The sequence below is a fragment of the Apostichopus japonicus genome, chromosome 22 (assembly GCF_037975245.1).
Source record: "Apostichopus japonicus isolate 1M-3 chromosome 22, ASM3797524v1, whole genome shotgun sequence".
NCBI classification, from domain to species: Eukaryota; Metazoa; Echinodermata; class Holothuroidea; order Aspidochirotida; family Stichopodidae; genus Apostichopus; species Apostichopus japonicus.
This window is the reverse complement of record NC_092582.1, coordinates 12,532,667-12,546,187: the sequence shown is the minus strand read 5'-3', so window position 1 is coordinate 12,546,187 and position 13,521 is coordinate 12,532,667. Positions and strand designations below refer to the sequence as shown.

At 36.3% G+C, this 13,521-nt stretch overlaps 2 protein-coding genes across 4 annotated transcripts; one reads left to right on the top strand and one right to left on the bottom strand.

The window, feature by feature from the left end:
* Nucleotides 1-1,563: 1,563 nt before the first annotated feature.
* LOC139963570 (tRNA-splicing endonuclease subunit Sen15-like) lies at nt 1,564-6,862 on the bottom strand. 3 transcript variants are annotated; one of them, XM_071964437.1, is made up of 5 exons: nt 6,656-6,775; nt 5,995-6,086; nt 4,793-4,874; nt 3,595-3,730; nt 1,564-2,919 (listed from the first exon to the last, which is right to left on the bottom strand). In XM_071964437.1, the coding sequence occupies exons 3-5, from the start codon at nt 4,863-4,865 to the stop codon at nt 2,652-2,654; spliced, it is 477 nt and encodes a 158-aa protein (XP_071820538.1). In that variant the 5' UTR covers nt 4,866-4,874; nt 5,995-6,086; nt 6,656-6,775; the 3' UTR covers nt 1,564-2,651. The 3 variants fall into 3 exon arrangements, with proteins under 3 accessions (XP_071820538.1, XP_071820539.1, XP_071820537.1); XM_071964438.1 differs by lacking the exon at nt 5,995-6,086 and having other exon boundaries at nt 6,675-6,797; XM_071964436.1 differs by lacking the exon at nt 5,995-6,086 and having other exon boundaries at nt 1,569-2,919; nt 6,656-6,862.
* A 53-nt stretch (nt 6,863-6,915) lies between these two features.
* Nucleotides 6,916-13,261, top strand: LOC139963568 (ubiquinone biosynthesis protein COQ4 homolog, mitochondrial-like). Its single transcript, XM_071964433.1, has 6 exons — nt 6,916-7,228; nt 8,456-8,611; nt 9,608-9,704; nt 10,354-10,456; nt 11,170-11,393; nt 12,083-13,261. Exons 1-6 carry the CDS (start codon nt 7,078-7,080, stop codon nt 12,249-12,251), a joined length of 900 nt encoding a protein of 299 aa, XP_071820534.1. The 5' UTR covers nt 6,916-7,077; the 3' UTR covers nt 12,252-13,261.
* Nucleotides 13,262-13,521: the final 260 nt, after the last annotated feature.

The following is a 13,521-nucleotide window of genomic DNA, read 5'->3' as shown; positions in this document are numbered from 1 at the left end:
CTGAAAAACGAATGAACTAGACTTAATGCTATACATGACTAACCATTTAGTGTATATCCTCGGGGAGAGTTTACACTTTGATCTATTTTAAGAGAAATACTCAGAACTTGGTTTCGCAATCGTTGTGTACGGAAGTTAAAGATATATCACACAGCTGCATTTACATTGCAATGATTACGTGAATTTCTAGCTCATTACCGTTGGTGTTACGTCACAATCATATCACAATAAGTGGGGGCGCCCCAAAGGAAACGTCTATCTTCCGTTTTATTATTATTATATAATAATAATAAAATATTGATTTAGAAAAAATATAATGATGACAGTTTCCATCTGGTTTAACTTCTGTTATCTTTAAAGTTTCTTAAAATGTCGCATTGTGTTATACAAAGATTGTGTTTGCTGGAAGACCAAATGATAGCATTTACATGTTATATTGTCATCGATATTGCCTTTTAGACGAGAATGATTGCCAGACCAGCACCGAAAAAACGATTTCCTCGCTATGATGAAAGCTTTGAACAAAGAATAGGTATTTGTACAGCTTGACTTTTTACTGCCGTTCTTGGATTAGTGTACGACTACAAATTGTCAGCATCATCCGAAAAGATACCCCATTATGTTTCCAACTGATTAGCCTACCGGTTATGAATTGAAATCTTAGCACTCAAACATTAACAATAATGGGTCTTAGTTGTGCAAATTGTTTGGATAAAATTGATTAAACCAAAGCCTACTCAATTTCTGGTTCAAATGGTAACAAAAATCCTCGGGAAAGTACTTTTCAAAACGTATTAGAATTTTTGTTGTTTATGTTTTGCTTACATGTCTTTCTCTGAATATCAAATATAATTGATGCTGACATGGTAATAAAATGAGTCTATTCATTATTGCGAAAATGGATCCATTTTTTACTGTTTTCTCTGTATGGTTGTTTTGTTATTCCCCAGACAGCAAAACTGTCAAGCCCTGAAATCTTCTTATTTGGATGGAGGGTGCATGGATAAAAGCTGTGATTAATACTACCCCCCCCCCCCCCTACAATTTAAACAGTGTTCACATCATCCAAACCAAAATGATATTTACCCATTTATTCAATTCGTCAGTATTATCCCTAAATTTAGCATGCTAAAACGTTCTGAAAAGTACCTTCTGAGAGGTTCCAATTCATCTCCAGACGTGAAGGAGGGCTCACTTAGACATACATGTCTACTAAGAGATGAACAGATGCTCTGACGGTGGCAATCAATTATTGTTGGTCAAACATGGGTGACCATTATTCAACTTTCTAGCATATTTGGGACAATACTGATGGCGTTTGATGTCACAATATGGGATCCCTAACATATGGACTCTAATTCAGTACTCTAATATAGTAAAGATAATAGCTTTTAGTAATGGAGGGTGGCGGTGGTGTGGGGGGGGGGGGGTGATGGGGGTAGTAGGGGGAAGGAAGAGCAGTGAGGTAGTAGGAGGGGAAGGAAGTGCAGCAACAATTTAGATAGCATTTACTTAGGGAAGGGGAAGGGGTAGAGACAAAACAGACAACTGACATTAAAATATAAAAGAATGTCAGTGTAAATTCAAAAGGACAAGTTTTATTGCACAAAACACATAATCAGCAGTAAATGAATCAGAAAATGAATGGCTTGTTTTCTCTTAATTTGGGGACACAAAATTCCGACTTTGCACTTTAAAGTAAGAAGAAAAAAAGAACAATTTCACTTACACATATTTCTATCCACGTTTATCGTTAGTATAAACTTGCCCTTTATCGTGGAACTCAATTTCACTCAGAATGGATACATTAGTTACTTGATATCTTCTCATCAATACAAAGTGATTTTTACTACTCTTCACGCCCCATCTTGGCAAACAAATGCAGTGTGTATTTTTACCACAACAAACACAATAAATTTTTATTGTTATTTGGAACGTGACTTGACAAATATTCCCTAAGGTTAACAATAGGGAGTTGTCAAAACCTCTCTCTCTGTTCTTATACATATAGACTATATTATGTGACTCTCCTCAAATATTTACCATAGTTTTGGCTTGACTATAAGTTAGATTGCACATACGTTGCCACAACAATAGATGCTCTGTGCAGGAGTCACCCTTTGTGGCTGCACAATGAGAATTAACAACAAAAGCCTCTTTTTGTGATAAATGCCGTGTGATAGTCAACGAAACCACATCATTCTATGAGAATACCAATACCAAACATACTCATCTTACATTACGCATCTGACTAAACCTGTGATGAAGAACCATTGAGAACTTCCCACAACTCTCCCCCTCCCCTCCCTCCCCCCCCCTTGCCATGCCTTGAAAGTTAATGATTTAATAAGCCATTGACATCTTTCTCCCATTGTGTATTTGCTGATTCTGAATCTGCGAATAAGCCCTAGTAAACTCTCAAGGTTCAATATATAAATATCACAGGTGGTGCATCTTCCCCAAAGTTCTTGCCATCTTCATCTTCTTAGCGATCTCACTTTCTTGCCCTCGTGGAGATCATTCTCTCGGCAGTTTATAGTCACATCTCATCTCTTCTTCTCATTTGTAGAGATTCTTGCTCAAGCCTCCAGGTGAGTAATAAAGCAATGTCCGCATAGAACACTGAAATATCAATTCAGAGCCACTTGTCGTCAAGGTTTCCCTTTCTTTTTAGAATGCCATCTTTGTCCACCTTTTCTCTTCTTCTGTTTCTGTGTGGTTGACCCATCCTCTTCAAGCTCATCCAGGTTCTTTGGTTGCTGAAGGTGGTTGCTGATATTATAGTAAACAATCGTTGAATCAGTGTCTACCACAGCTAGAGTAATCACATGTGCCTTTTCTTCTTGGCTCTTATCTCCATCACCTTCACATTTCTCATTCGTAGATAGAGGTTTGATGAACTTTAAAAAAGTGTCCATCCTGAAAAGCAAACCGAACATTCTGTCTTAGTTTGACACCGTATCTATTTAAGATGCCACGGTACATATGCGGGTATTGCTTCGGGATCGACTTTGTCATCCAAGTATATTTCTGATAGTAAATTTATTAAATTAAACTTCCTACAGCTGTATATATAGCAATGGCATTAGATGCAATGAACACATCATGTGGGAGCTTAGGCCAAGCAAAGTAATCAGGGAGCTTCATCAAAGCTGTAAATTTTCATCCAAAATTGTTACTTGCATCTAGCCATCCTCCTCAAGGAGAAAAAGCTACAAGCCATTTCATCTACCCTCATCCATATGTTGCTGCTTAGTAAATTGTAAAATAGCTGCCTCCCAGGATGTTTACTTAATGATACTGACATATTATTATTATCATTATAATTAGTCTATTAATACATTTTTTTACCAAGTTTCTATATCTTTCCAGGGATCATTTATCAAGCTAGAGAATAGATAAATGCTACAGAAATAGTACCAAATTGTTTAATACTTAACTGAAAAGATATGATTTATGAAAAAGTAGCCCGAACATTGTTTGCTATTTTTATGATAATATACAAACTTCGTAAATCTCAAAATTGCTTCAAACGATCTCGTCACTAAATTATTCCATTCTTTAATGATGAGGTACCGATTATGAGCACTTTACCTTTCCACACTGATCTCCTCTTGAGCCAGGACAGGTAAGACTGTTTTCATGTGAGCCTTCTTCACTGGTTTCCCAGTAATGTAAACCATTTGTAATTCTTGGCAAGGATGAACACTGACATTCCACCAAGTTTTAGCTGTAAAGAAAAACGAATCACGTAGGAAAAATGTCAAGAGAAGAAAAATTTTACGTAGAAATTCAAAAGCTTTATACTTTAATACTCAAGATACAAAAGATTCCAATTAAATAAAAGGAATTTCACAGGAAACTAGTATTAAAGTGTTGGCAAGAATTATTAGAAAACAATAGTCTCAATCTGCATCTACAGAAATACTAAAGATACCTTGCATAATTGTTTGGAAACTTTGTAAACGCCATTTTGTACAATGCATAGGATATTATCAAGGGTGTGAAGACTCGCGCACAAAGAAACGTCTCATGCTGGTAATCTGACCTAGTTTCGAATGAGGTGTAACAGAAGTGTTAGACACCACCATCGATCCCAGAAAATACACACACAGCTTGCTACCGTCGGTAATGAGACACTAGTGTACAGTCAATACATACAGCTACGGTCAATACCCACAACACAGTGTACATAGCAGCGATGGACATCTCAGGTCTAGCTAAAAGATAACAAGGTCTCATGTTTCATCACTGTCTGCATTTTGTAGCGACAAGAAGCAACTCGGAAGCAACGGAAAGTTAACTTTTTCAGAGGGTGGCACGCGGTTTGGGTCGAGTCTTCAATGCCTTTAATTCCTACAAACATTGGTTGTTGCAGGTTTTGTGTAGCCCTCTACAGTAACTACTGTAGATGCAATTCCAAAACACAGAATTTACTCCCCTGACAATTTTTGGTTTTATAAAGATTGCTCAAAATTTCCCAGTCAATTTCATATCATTAATTTCCCTAATATTTTGGTGAATATACTTGCTGATGCAATTTCTTTGTTAATATTAACAGAATATTAACAGAGTGACTTATATTTTTGCCTAAATGCGTCAATAAGATTTTGTTTTACTCCATATATATAAGTATATGAATGTGAATTTATCCTTGTAATAGACACTGTTTGTAGAAGATTGATTAACATACTTCACTATCACACAACATAGAAAGCATGTTAGGATTTACTTCTACTATATAAAAAACTGTCTCACATGCAGGATACAATCTATTTGAAAAAGTCATCACCTTCACACAGATCCAAGTAGACTGTAAATGCTGCATGAACACTGACTCTTCCGTCAAAGCCCCATTCCTTCATCTCTTCCAGCTGGAAAAGAATTGATCTCACTGTTTATTGTGATTTGACGATATATTATACTCACATTCATAAAAATGACTTCACTTAATGTGAATGAAAAAAAAAAACCCTGTAAGAATAGACTTCTTTATTTGAGTATATCAGTTATCACTTAGCTTCTTACCTATTCTCCACAGTTTGTGCACAAGTCAGTTTTCTCTCACAATTTGTACGACCAGAAGCCGAGGGTATATTACAATTTAAAAGCTCACAGCTCACTGCAAGTTACTGACAAACTTATGATCAGGTACAGCAGAGGTGCTGTTTCATAACACAGTTATTATGTCATTAATTACTAATGAAGTATTAATTAATATCATCATTAATTAAGTGGCCATGGGTTTAAGTGGTGGATGTTTAGTATGTTATGAAAATAAAAAAGGGAGGGAACTTTACTAAGAAACCCTACTTGCCAGTTCTGTATGAAAATAATTTAAGCGTGACGAGCATTTGGGTTGACATGCTCATTGACTTAATCAGAGAAGCTGTAACTCTTCTGTGTGAACATTTTTCTAGGAACTTCTGATAGGGACAGTTCTCGATTCCCTACAGCCCACCCAGGCCCATAGCCATGCCAGGACACAGGGGGGGGGGAGCTGTACCCACCCCCATGCAGGCTATTGTGCCCCTCCCCTCCCCCTCACAATCTGTGCCACATTGTGTACCAAAGCTTCACAAGTTACAGGACAGGAGTACAGTATTGTGACTGTAAGCGCCGCCCTGCTCCAACTAGTATTTCCGGGTTACATGCCCAAGCCTACCCTGGTAAGGAAATAGTCAAGAAGGTGTAGCTTCATCATTGGAGATTAGTTTGCCTATTTACCCAACAGAAGAGTTGTGCCATTGCTATATATCAGCAACCAGGCAAACAACATGAATTTCTCTTTTGCCTGGCAGGGAAAGAGATGTCATAACAAGTTGAAAGTCATACTGTCATATTATGTAATCTAAATAGAGCAAGTTTTACAGAAGTCTACATACAGATACAAATTTGTAGCCTGGAGGTAGTAACGTTAGTACTGACCAGTATATAGTTATGGCTTCCTATGAATAGCAAGTATCTATAGACTTTACTAAACTATACCCTCACCTCTTCCTTCTGCAACAATCTTCCACTTCCTACGAGCTTTCTAATTACAAGTTGTTCCTTATAGCAACGTTGTTGTGCATTGTTGATCTTATCTGCAAATGCCACCACATGCAAATGTTTGTGTTGGATAATTTTTTTTGTACAAAGTGCAATTTTTGAAGGACTAGCTCATGTTGGCAGCTACTCAGTTTTTCTTTAAAAATTATCATGTCACCTAGAAACAATGATCATGATAAAACTGTGTTTGTTGTTGCAATACCAATAGTGGACTTGGCAAAAGGTGTACTCGATCTGCACTCAGTAATGTTCAATGCAGACTTGTAGCAAGTAGAGCGCTTTAAGTAATAACTACATTAAGGCATGAGCCAGTGATATTGTCAAAACTAAAGGAAAGGAAAATGGAAGCAAGTCTGGCGTAGGGTGTGCCTCAGTGTAGACTGCAGGTATTACTCAGTGTGAACGGCAAAGTTGTGCATTATGCAAGTAAGATGTGAATAAACATATATTGACGAATAGCCACAATGTGACTAAATTTCGTACAACCAGTACCCTAACAAATTCAAAGCTAGTTAACATAGCTGAAAGTTTATAAGTACATATGACAGATTTGCCAACTTTCATACAATTTGGCACTAAACTACATAAATCAATTCATACGAACCACAGGATGGTCTGTGTACCAATTTAAACGTTTACCACCTCCAGGAGTTGTCATCATTGATCCTTGCTTCTTTTTGTTGCGATTTTTTACTTTTATTTTGATTGCTGGATGCACAACAATAAATAATACGCCTTGCACAGAAATGGATTTCTGCCCTATTACTATTTGCAGCTTACTCTTAGTGGTTCTTGTATTATTTGAGTGACACAAAACTTCATTTCATGTACCAGTTTCACGAAAGTATAAGAAACAGCGGTTGTTGAAGGAAGAATTTGGTGTTATTGTCACACAGTAACTGTTACGCATAGAGCTACAGCTTGTCATAATATTGGTGGTTTTGATGAGGGTTTTCATTTCATCGCAGGCCATCAATATTCCCGTGGATTACTTAAAGTATCGCAAATAAAATCATATAGTCAAAAATGATGTTTTGTCGCAGTTGTGGTCAAGGCTACAGTTCGCAAAATCGGTTAATCAGTAACGTTAGGCCAGTAATAAAATGTGTGTTACGAGTACCTGTCTCGAATACCGTACATGAGTTGCGCCGTTCATTTCATAGAACTAAAGCTCACGGTAAGATTTCAATCATACGATGTGTATAGGATACTGGATTTTTTTGCCAAGTTATCATTCTTATATTTTCATATCATGCCGTTTGCGACGACATTAGACCTAGAAATTATGCTAGCGTTAGCGTAGCCTAAAGCAATAGTAGTAATAATAGCATGGTGGGCTCATAATTGACGCCTTTAAGTTAAGGATTTGATCAACAATGTAGATCAAGAAAAACCTAAATCACACAAATGTATGTGTTTTTTATATGTGTGGTTTCTCAGAAATGTAATGATCTCAAAATATTTATTGTTCTGTGCATATACAAGGTACAATTGAGCAGTATTTGACCACAAAATGTCTGCCGTGTCAAGTTCTTTCATACCCCTAAATTGACACTTGTCCTCGATAAGCTAACTGTAACTTTTGTGTAGGTATACATCAATTGACTCTGAATGCTGTTTGCTATGCTCTGAGCCCCTAAGATCAAACTTGTCAGGTCCCATATAGTAGTGGTATCATGCTAAGTAATATTGGTTATTTTTAGTGAGTAAGATTTCCAAATCCCCCCCAAAAAGTGCAAAACTAGGGGGAGGGTGTTAAAAGCTTAAAAAATAGCCAGAGTGAATGAGGGAACATTAATTTTGTATTTTGAGACGTTTTTGTTAGTTATTTCACACATTTAGCCAACATTGTTAAGCCTAGGTTTTAATTAAGGCCTATCATTGATAGCCCCAAATCTGTTTACACAGCCTACAGTGGGCTAATAATAGCAGTCAGTGCCATGGTCAAGTAGATAGCAGGAGTGGCATTATAGGCAATGAAACCAGCCTAGTGTTACTTGGCATGTTAACTAATTTTGCCTACTGTGGTAAACATACTGTATGTTAGTGGCACAGATTTGTTCTGTTGAAAGTCAAATTGTAACCAGTTGTTGGCAATTCTAATCCAAACTGCCTCAACAAAATATGCAAGATTTGATACAATGAAGGGGAAAATTATAAATTTTGTATTCTGGGTCACAAATTATTATCACCATTTATTAAAATCTTTTCAAAGACATTGAAGCTAGTGAGAAGCCACATCATTCTACTGTATGTTACTAGAGATCACTCGCCAGTTTCATTTGATTCAAACCACAAATTTTGTTTGTGTATTACTGTACTGCACTTTATCACAGTAGAATTGAAAAAAAAAATTATAGGTCTGAACAGATGATTATTGATAGATAATATCTGTACATTTCAGTTCAATGTTCAGCACCTGGTGTTATCAATCATGATGCATGGTTTCAGAGTGAAGATAGCAAACTTTACAAAACCCATCGACCAACCACTTATCTTCAAAAGGCCATTCTGACAGTAGGTTCTGCATTTATGTCTATTTATGACCCATACAGACATGGTGAGTATTGAGAAGTGTCACTTATCAATTAAAATAAATTTTACTATTAATACTATAATCAGAAGGTACAGTACATCATGTATATTTTCTTTCATCATGCCAACTTCACAGTAGCTTGGTAAGTAGTAATGTATTACCCCCCTGTTTGTCCAACATATACTGTTCAATCAGATTTTATAGTTTTACATATTGATGATAAAGCACAAAACACTTTTTTTTAAAAATGCAATTGCTGTTCATTTTGCCTTTGGTTAGAATACGAGCATTAAAAGCTAAAGGGAATTCAGATAGCCCTTCAGAGTAATCCCCTATATTATCTATCCAGCACAACACACATGGGATGGGTAAAAAAATGGTAACTGTTGACACTTATTTACATTTTCAAGCTGCTGGGTGATTAAGGAAATGTGTTGTTTTATTTGTCCAGCAGCCAGAAAATAAACAAGGGCACTAATCCCTATTTGTCTGGCTGCCCATTGACTAACATGACACATTCATGTTTTCTATAACTGCTGGATGAAAAGTGCAAACATTAGTCCCTATTCTTCTGCCAGGGAAATCAATTTGGTGGATTCCCTTATTTGAGATCATCATTCATCTATGCCTCATTCATTCAGCTGCTGAGTGAATACATGGATTTTTTTTTTGTCGTCAGGAATGTTTAGGAATGCTTTAGGTAATACCGAACCTAAAGAGGTAATATTTTAACCTTAAAAAAGTTTAGCATGCTCAAACTTTGGAGTGAGTATTAATGAATTTTATGCCAGCATAACGCAGCTTAAATATGTACCTCGTACTGCAATTTATTATTTGATTATGTATCATACAGTATTATATTCTTTGGTGAAACTTCAAAGACTGAACTATGCTGTAGAACTCAACGAGCATATAGTCAGGAAGTGGCATAACTGATCATATTGTTGAAAGAACTGGTCAAAATTGAACATAATAAGAACCTCTTATTGTTGTATTGTAAATGTTCCTTCTGTTTTCTAGATATGGTTGCAGTGCTAGGTGAAACAACAGGTCATTTGGCACTTAAACGGATTCATTCACAAATGATTAATCACCCAGAAGGTCAGCAGATATTGAGGTAAAAACAAACAGAACATTTAGATGAATTGATTAAATTTGATTGTATTGTGATGCAGCCAGAATATTAGGCATTGTCTAGCACTAAACTCATTAACTGTCTTGATGCAATTTCAACATTACATGATATGTATGTCCTGCTTGTTATATGAATTTTTTTATATTATTTTTTATCATTGATAGTTTTGCAGTCCCTATTTTGTTTCTATTTCCACCAGTCCCCATCCTGGTGTATCAGAACAGTGAAAAACTGAGAACAGTAAAGCAATGATTTTTGTTTCCTTAAATTGAAATGATTATGTAACCTTGCAAAATATTCAGTGGTGTGAATGGGACGTTACTTTTTATTGATCAAATAAGTACATCAAAATTATACAGTGATTTCAATGGCACTAGCAAAGAAAAAGGAGAAAAAGTCCAAGTTAAAGACAGTTTTGTGTGTTAAGCATCTGTATAAATCATTGCAAATTGAGCAAAGTAAAACAAGCTATGAAGATGGAACTTCGATCAATAATAAAAAAAAAGATGGAACTTTGATCTATGTTCTTAATGTTACTTCCTTTCTATAATATGTTTTTTTTATTGCTGAAGATCTGCTTTCTCTTAACAGCCTAACATATCTTTCCCTTTTTTGTATCTCAAACTGTCAGAGAGAGACCAAGAATCAATACTCACACTGTGGATATGGACCTCCTGGCACAGTTACCGGAAGGAACCCTTGGGAGAGAATATCAGAGGTTTATGACAAAAAACGTATGTATTCATTTCATTGCACTTTAGTTGCACTTGTTCCTTGAAGCAGAAAATAAATACATTTTTTTTGGGGGGGGGGGGGATGGTTTCTGAAAAAAATATTTATGTAGTACTAAATATATTGAAACCCTATTACAGTGTTTTTAGTAGATAGCCAAGCCTACTCCAGGGAAATAGATACAGGTTTTTTGGTCTGGAATGCTTGGTCAAATGTCAAAATGTCAAAGGCAGTCTCATTTTTCTAAACAAATACATTGGAGAAATAAGTCAGTACATTGTTTGTGATTTTCATCATTTTTTGAGTTATTTACTGCCATCCACAACTCTACCTCATGGGTAAAGAAATGTTACTAACTTAATCTGAGGAATTTTGTCTGTGAAAGAATCTTTTGCATTCGATGAATTCACAGTTAAGCTCTCCATGGGGTTTGAAGTTAACGAAACATTCCATGAACTGAGATGATGTCAAAGATATCTTGTACCGATAGTACAAATGGAATGTTTAAATAAAATATTCTGGCAAGGATATAGTCAAGTGACTTAAAGATGATTTCTTCCCATATTTATTCAAATCATTGGAATATTTCATTAACTGTGTAACATGAGTTACTTTCAGCATACATACTTGACTTTGGGTCAGTGCCCTTTTCCAATTGCTATATAATATACTGTCTTATAAAAACATTTGTTGCCATCACTTGTCTCCTTCCCAGAATATCACCTCAGATTCCAGGGCAGCTGTGCAATATGTGGATGATGGCGAGTTGGCGTATGTCATGCAGAGGTATCGAGAAGTTCACGATTTTTACCATTGTCTCCTGGGAATGCCGACGACGATGCTCGGAGAAGTCGTGGTGAAGTGGTTCGAGATGGTCAATACTAGATTTCCCATGTGTGCCTTGGGGGCCTTTGTTGGACCTATACGTCTTACACCTAGGTAAGAGCTTCATTTCAAACATGGTTTCTACCTCACCTTGACAATACATAGAGGGTAACATGAGATTGCATCCTTAATAATGAATGAAAATTGATATCATTTGTATAAATTCAGAAGCATCTGGGCAGGGAGGGGGGCAGGGCATACTGACTCTATCATAGAAATTTGGTGAACATAGGTGATTGCTTTGCTCTTCATATGCTGCAGGTACAGTATAACTTTAATTTACAAGTGAAATGATGGTGTCCCGTGAGGTGATGGTAGGGCAGGTAGATTGTTGCAAGGATCAATTATTCTTTACCTTTTGTTTCATTGTTAAAGAACTGCTGTTTGCTTGAACTTTTCTTTCTTTTTGAGATTTTGCTGAATACAGTGCACTACATAGTGAATCTGGTTCAGAATTAATCATAAAACCTTCTTATTTTTCGGATAGGAAAAGGGAGGGGGTAATTGAGAGCAACATCTCAGAAGTGTGATGTGCAGTTCCCCTCTGCCCAAATTCATTGACAGTTATGTTGAAAGGAAAGTTACTTTGGTCTCTTTGTCTTATAGGAAAATTGTATGAATTTCCAACTTTGCTATTTCTAAATGGTACTTTCACATCATGGTGTTTGTATGTAAAAATGCAACCCACAATTATGACAGTGTTTAATATTAAGTCTAACGTTTTCTTTCATGTACCTTGGTAGGAGGCGGCGGATACTGAGAGAGCACTACATTCCGGCGGTCTTCAGAACGGCATCAAAGAGTGAATTGGTCCTAAACTGTTATTTTGAGAAGAGATGGGAAGAGCCTATAGAAGAAGTCCGGAAAGACTTACGCTTGGATGTCATAGCCAAACCAACACAAAATAGATGACACTAATTTTTAGTCACAATGTAAAATGTCTCTTAAATCCATAGTTTTTTTTGCATGAATAACTTTCCATAATTTGGTCTAGTTATTATGTGAATGAATCAGGCAACAGCAAAGGTAGTAATAGCATCACAGCAGAAATACAACTCGAGATTCTTCTGACTGCATTGGGGTTTGCAGTATAAGAATATCACATGCAAATATTCCAAACGATGTTTTTCAAAAAAATGTGATAAAACAGCAGGAAACAGGATTTTAATAAGGAAGGGGCATGGGCCACCCCCATTTGGGGATTTGTGGTGGTCCTCACCCAGAAACAAATCAAATTTCAGATTTGAATAGAGCATTCTGAAGCAGATTGGGATTTTAAATGAGGTCTACATGCAGGGTTGTGTTGAGAACTGCTTTAAAGTCTTGTATGAGTCGAATAGGGGTATATACACCCCACCCCTACCCCTGGAGCAGTGATGGCACAGGAAAATGCAATGTTTCATAGGAATGTTGACATTACTATAATAGCAAGTCCATTGAGGGCTTTTTCTCTCTTCTTGGGGGAATTGTAGCAACTGAGCCAGTTAATGGAAACTGGATGTTTTGAAATATATAGCTTCCAGGAACTGTATGGGTGTTGCCTTGTAAAACTATTTTTACTCCACATATGTGTTTTAATCTGCCATGCCTGGCAAACGCTTTTGAGTATGTAAGCTGAATGAGGATAGAAGTCAAGTAAGGTCATAAATTATATAACTCTTTTACCGCATATTCTTATCAGACTTTCAAAGATAAACACCGATGTAGATAATTTAGTATATTTGCCAAAGAATATCTCAATGATTGTTCGTCCATGTATTAATACTTTCAGCATTTGTCTGAAGATATCATTACTTTGAAGCTGTGATAGCAGATAGGTAGAGTTCAGTTTTCACTCTCATCATTGAATACATTTGTGCTCATTTGCAATAAACATATACGAGAGGACGACAATAAAACGTAATTATTTATTTACAAAAGAAGACAGCAGTTATTCGTATTTTTCTGTTTCCTTGTTTATTTATATCGATGTACACCACACATGTCTTTGAGATGAATGGTACAACTGTACAAATAGAAATAAAAGGATGCAAGTTTCATTCTTCTAAGATCAAAGCCAAGGAAAAGCTTTGTGGTTTACAAGAGACTTGTACTTCATAGTGGTTTGAATAAATATACAGGACCCCAAAAATCAGGGTAATTTTCACTTGAATAAATTCAAAGATCCAACCTTTTTTATTAC

Bases quoted from the DNA above. Each gene is read 5' to 3' on its own strand.
- LOC139963570 (XM_071964436.1), bottom strand. From the start codon at position 6,712: ATGATGACAACTCCTGGAGGTGGTAAACGTTTAAATTGGTACACAGAC. The intron at 3,731-4,792 runs GTGATGACTTTT...TTTTCTTTACAG, and splicing joins CTACTTGGATCTGTGTGAAG to CTAAAACTTGGTGGAATGTC. The intron at 2,920-3,594 runs GTAAAGTGCTCA...TTTGCTTTTCAG, and splicing joins GAGGAGATCAGTGTGGAAAG to GATGGACACTTTTTTAAAGT.
- LOC139963568 (XM_071964433.1), top strand. From the start codon at position 7,078: ATGATGTTTTGTCGCAGTTGTGGTCAAGGCTACAGTTCGCAAAATCGG. The intron at 8,612-9,607 runs GTGAGTATTGAG...TCTGTTTTCTAG, and splicing joins TTATGACCCATACAGACATG to ATATGGTTGCAGTGCTAGGT. The intron at 11,394-12,082 runs GTAAGAGCTTCA...GTACCTTGGTAG, and splicing joins CCTATACGTCTTACACCTAG to GAGGCGGCGGATACTGAGAG.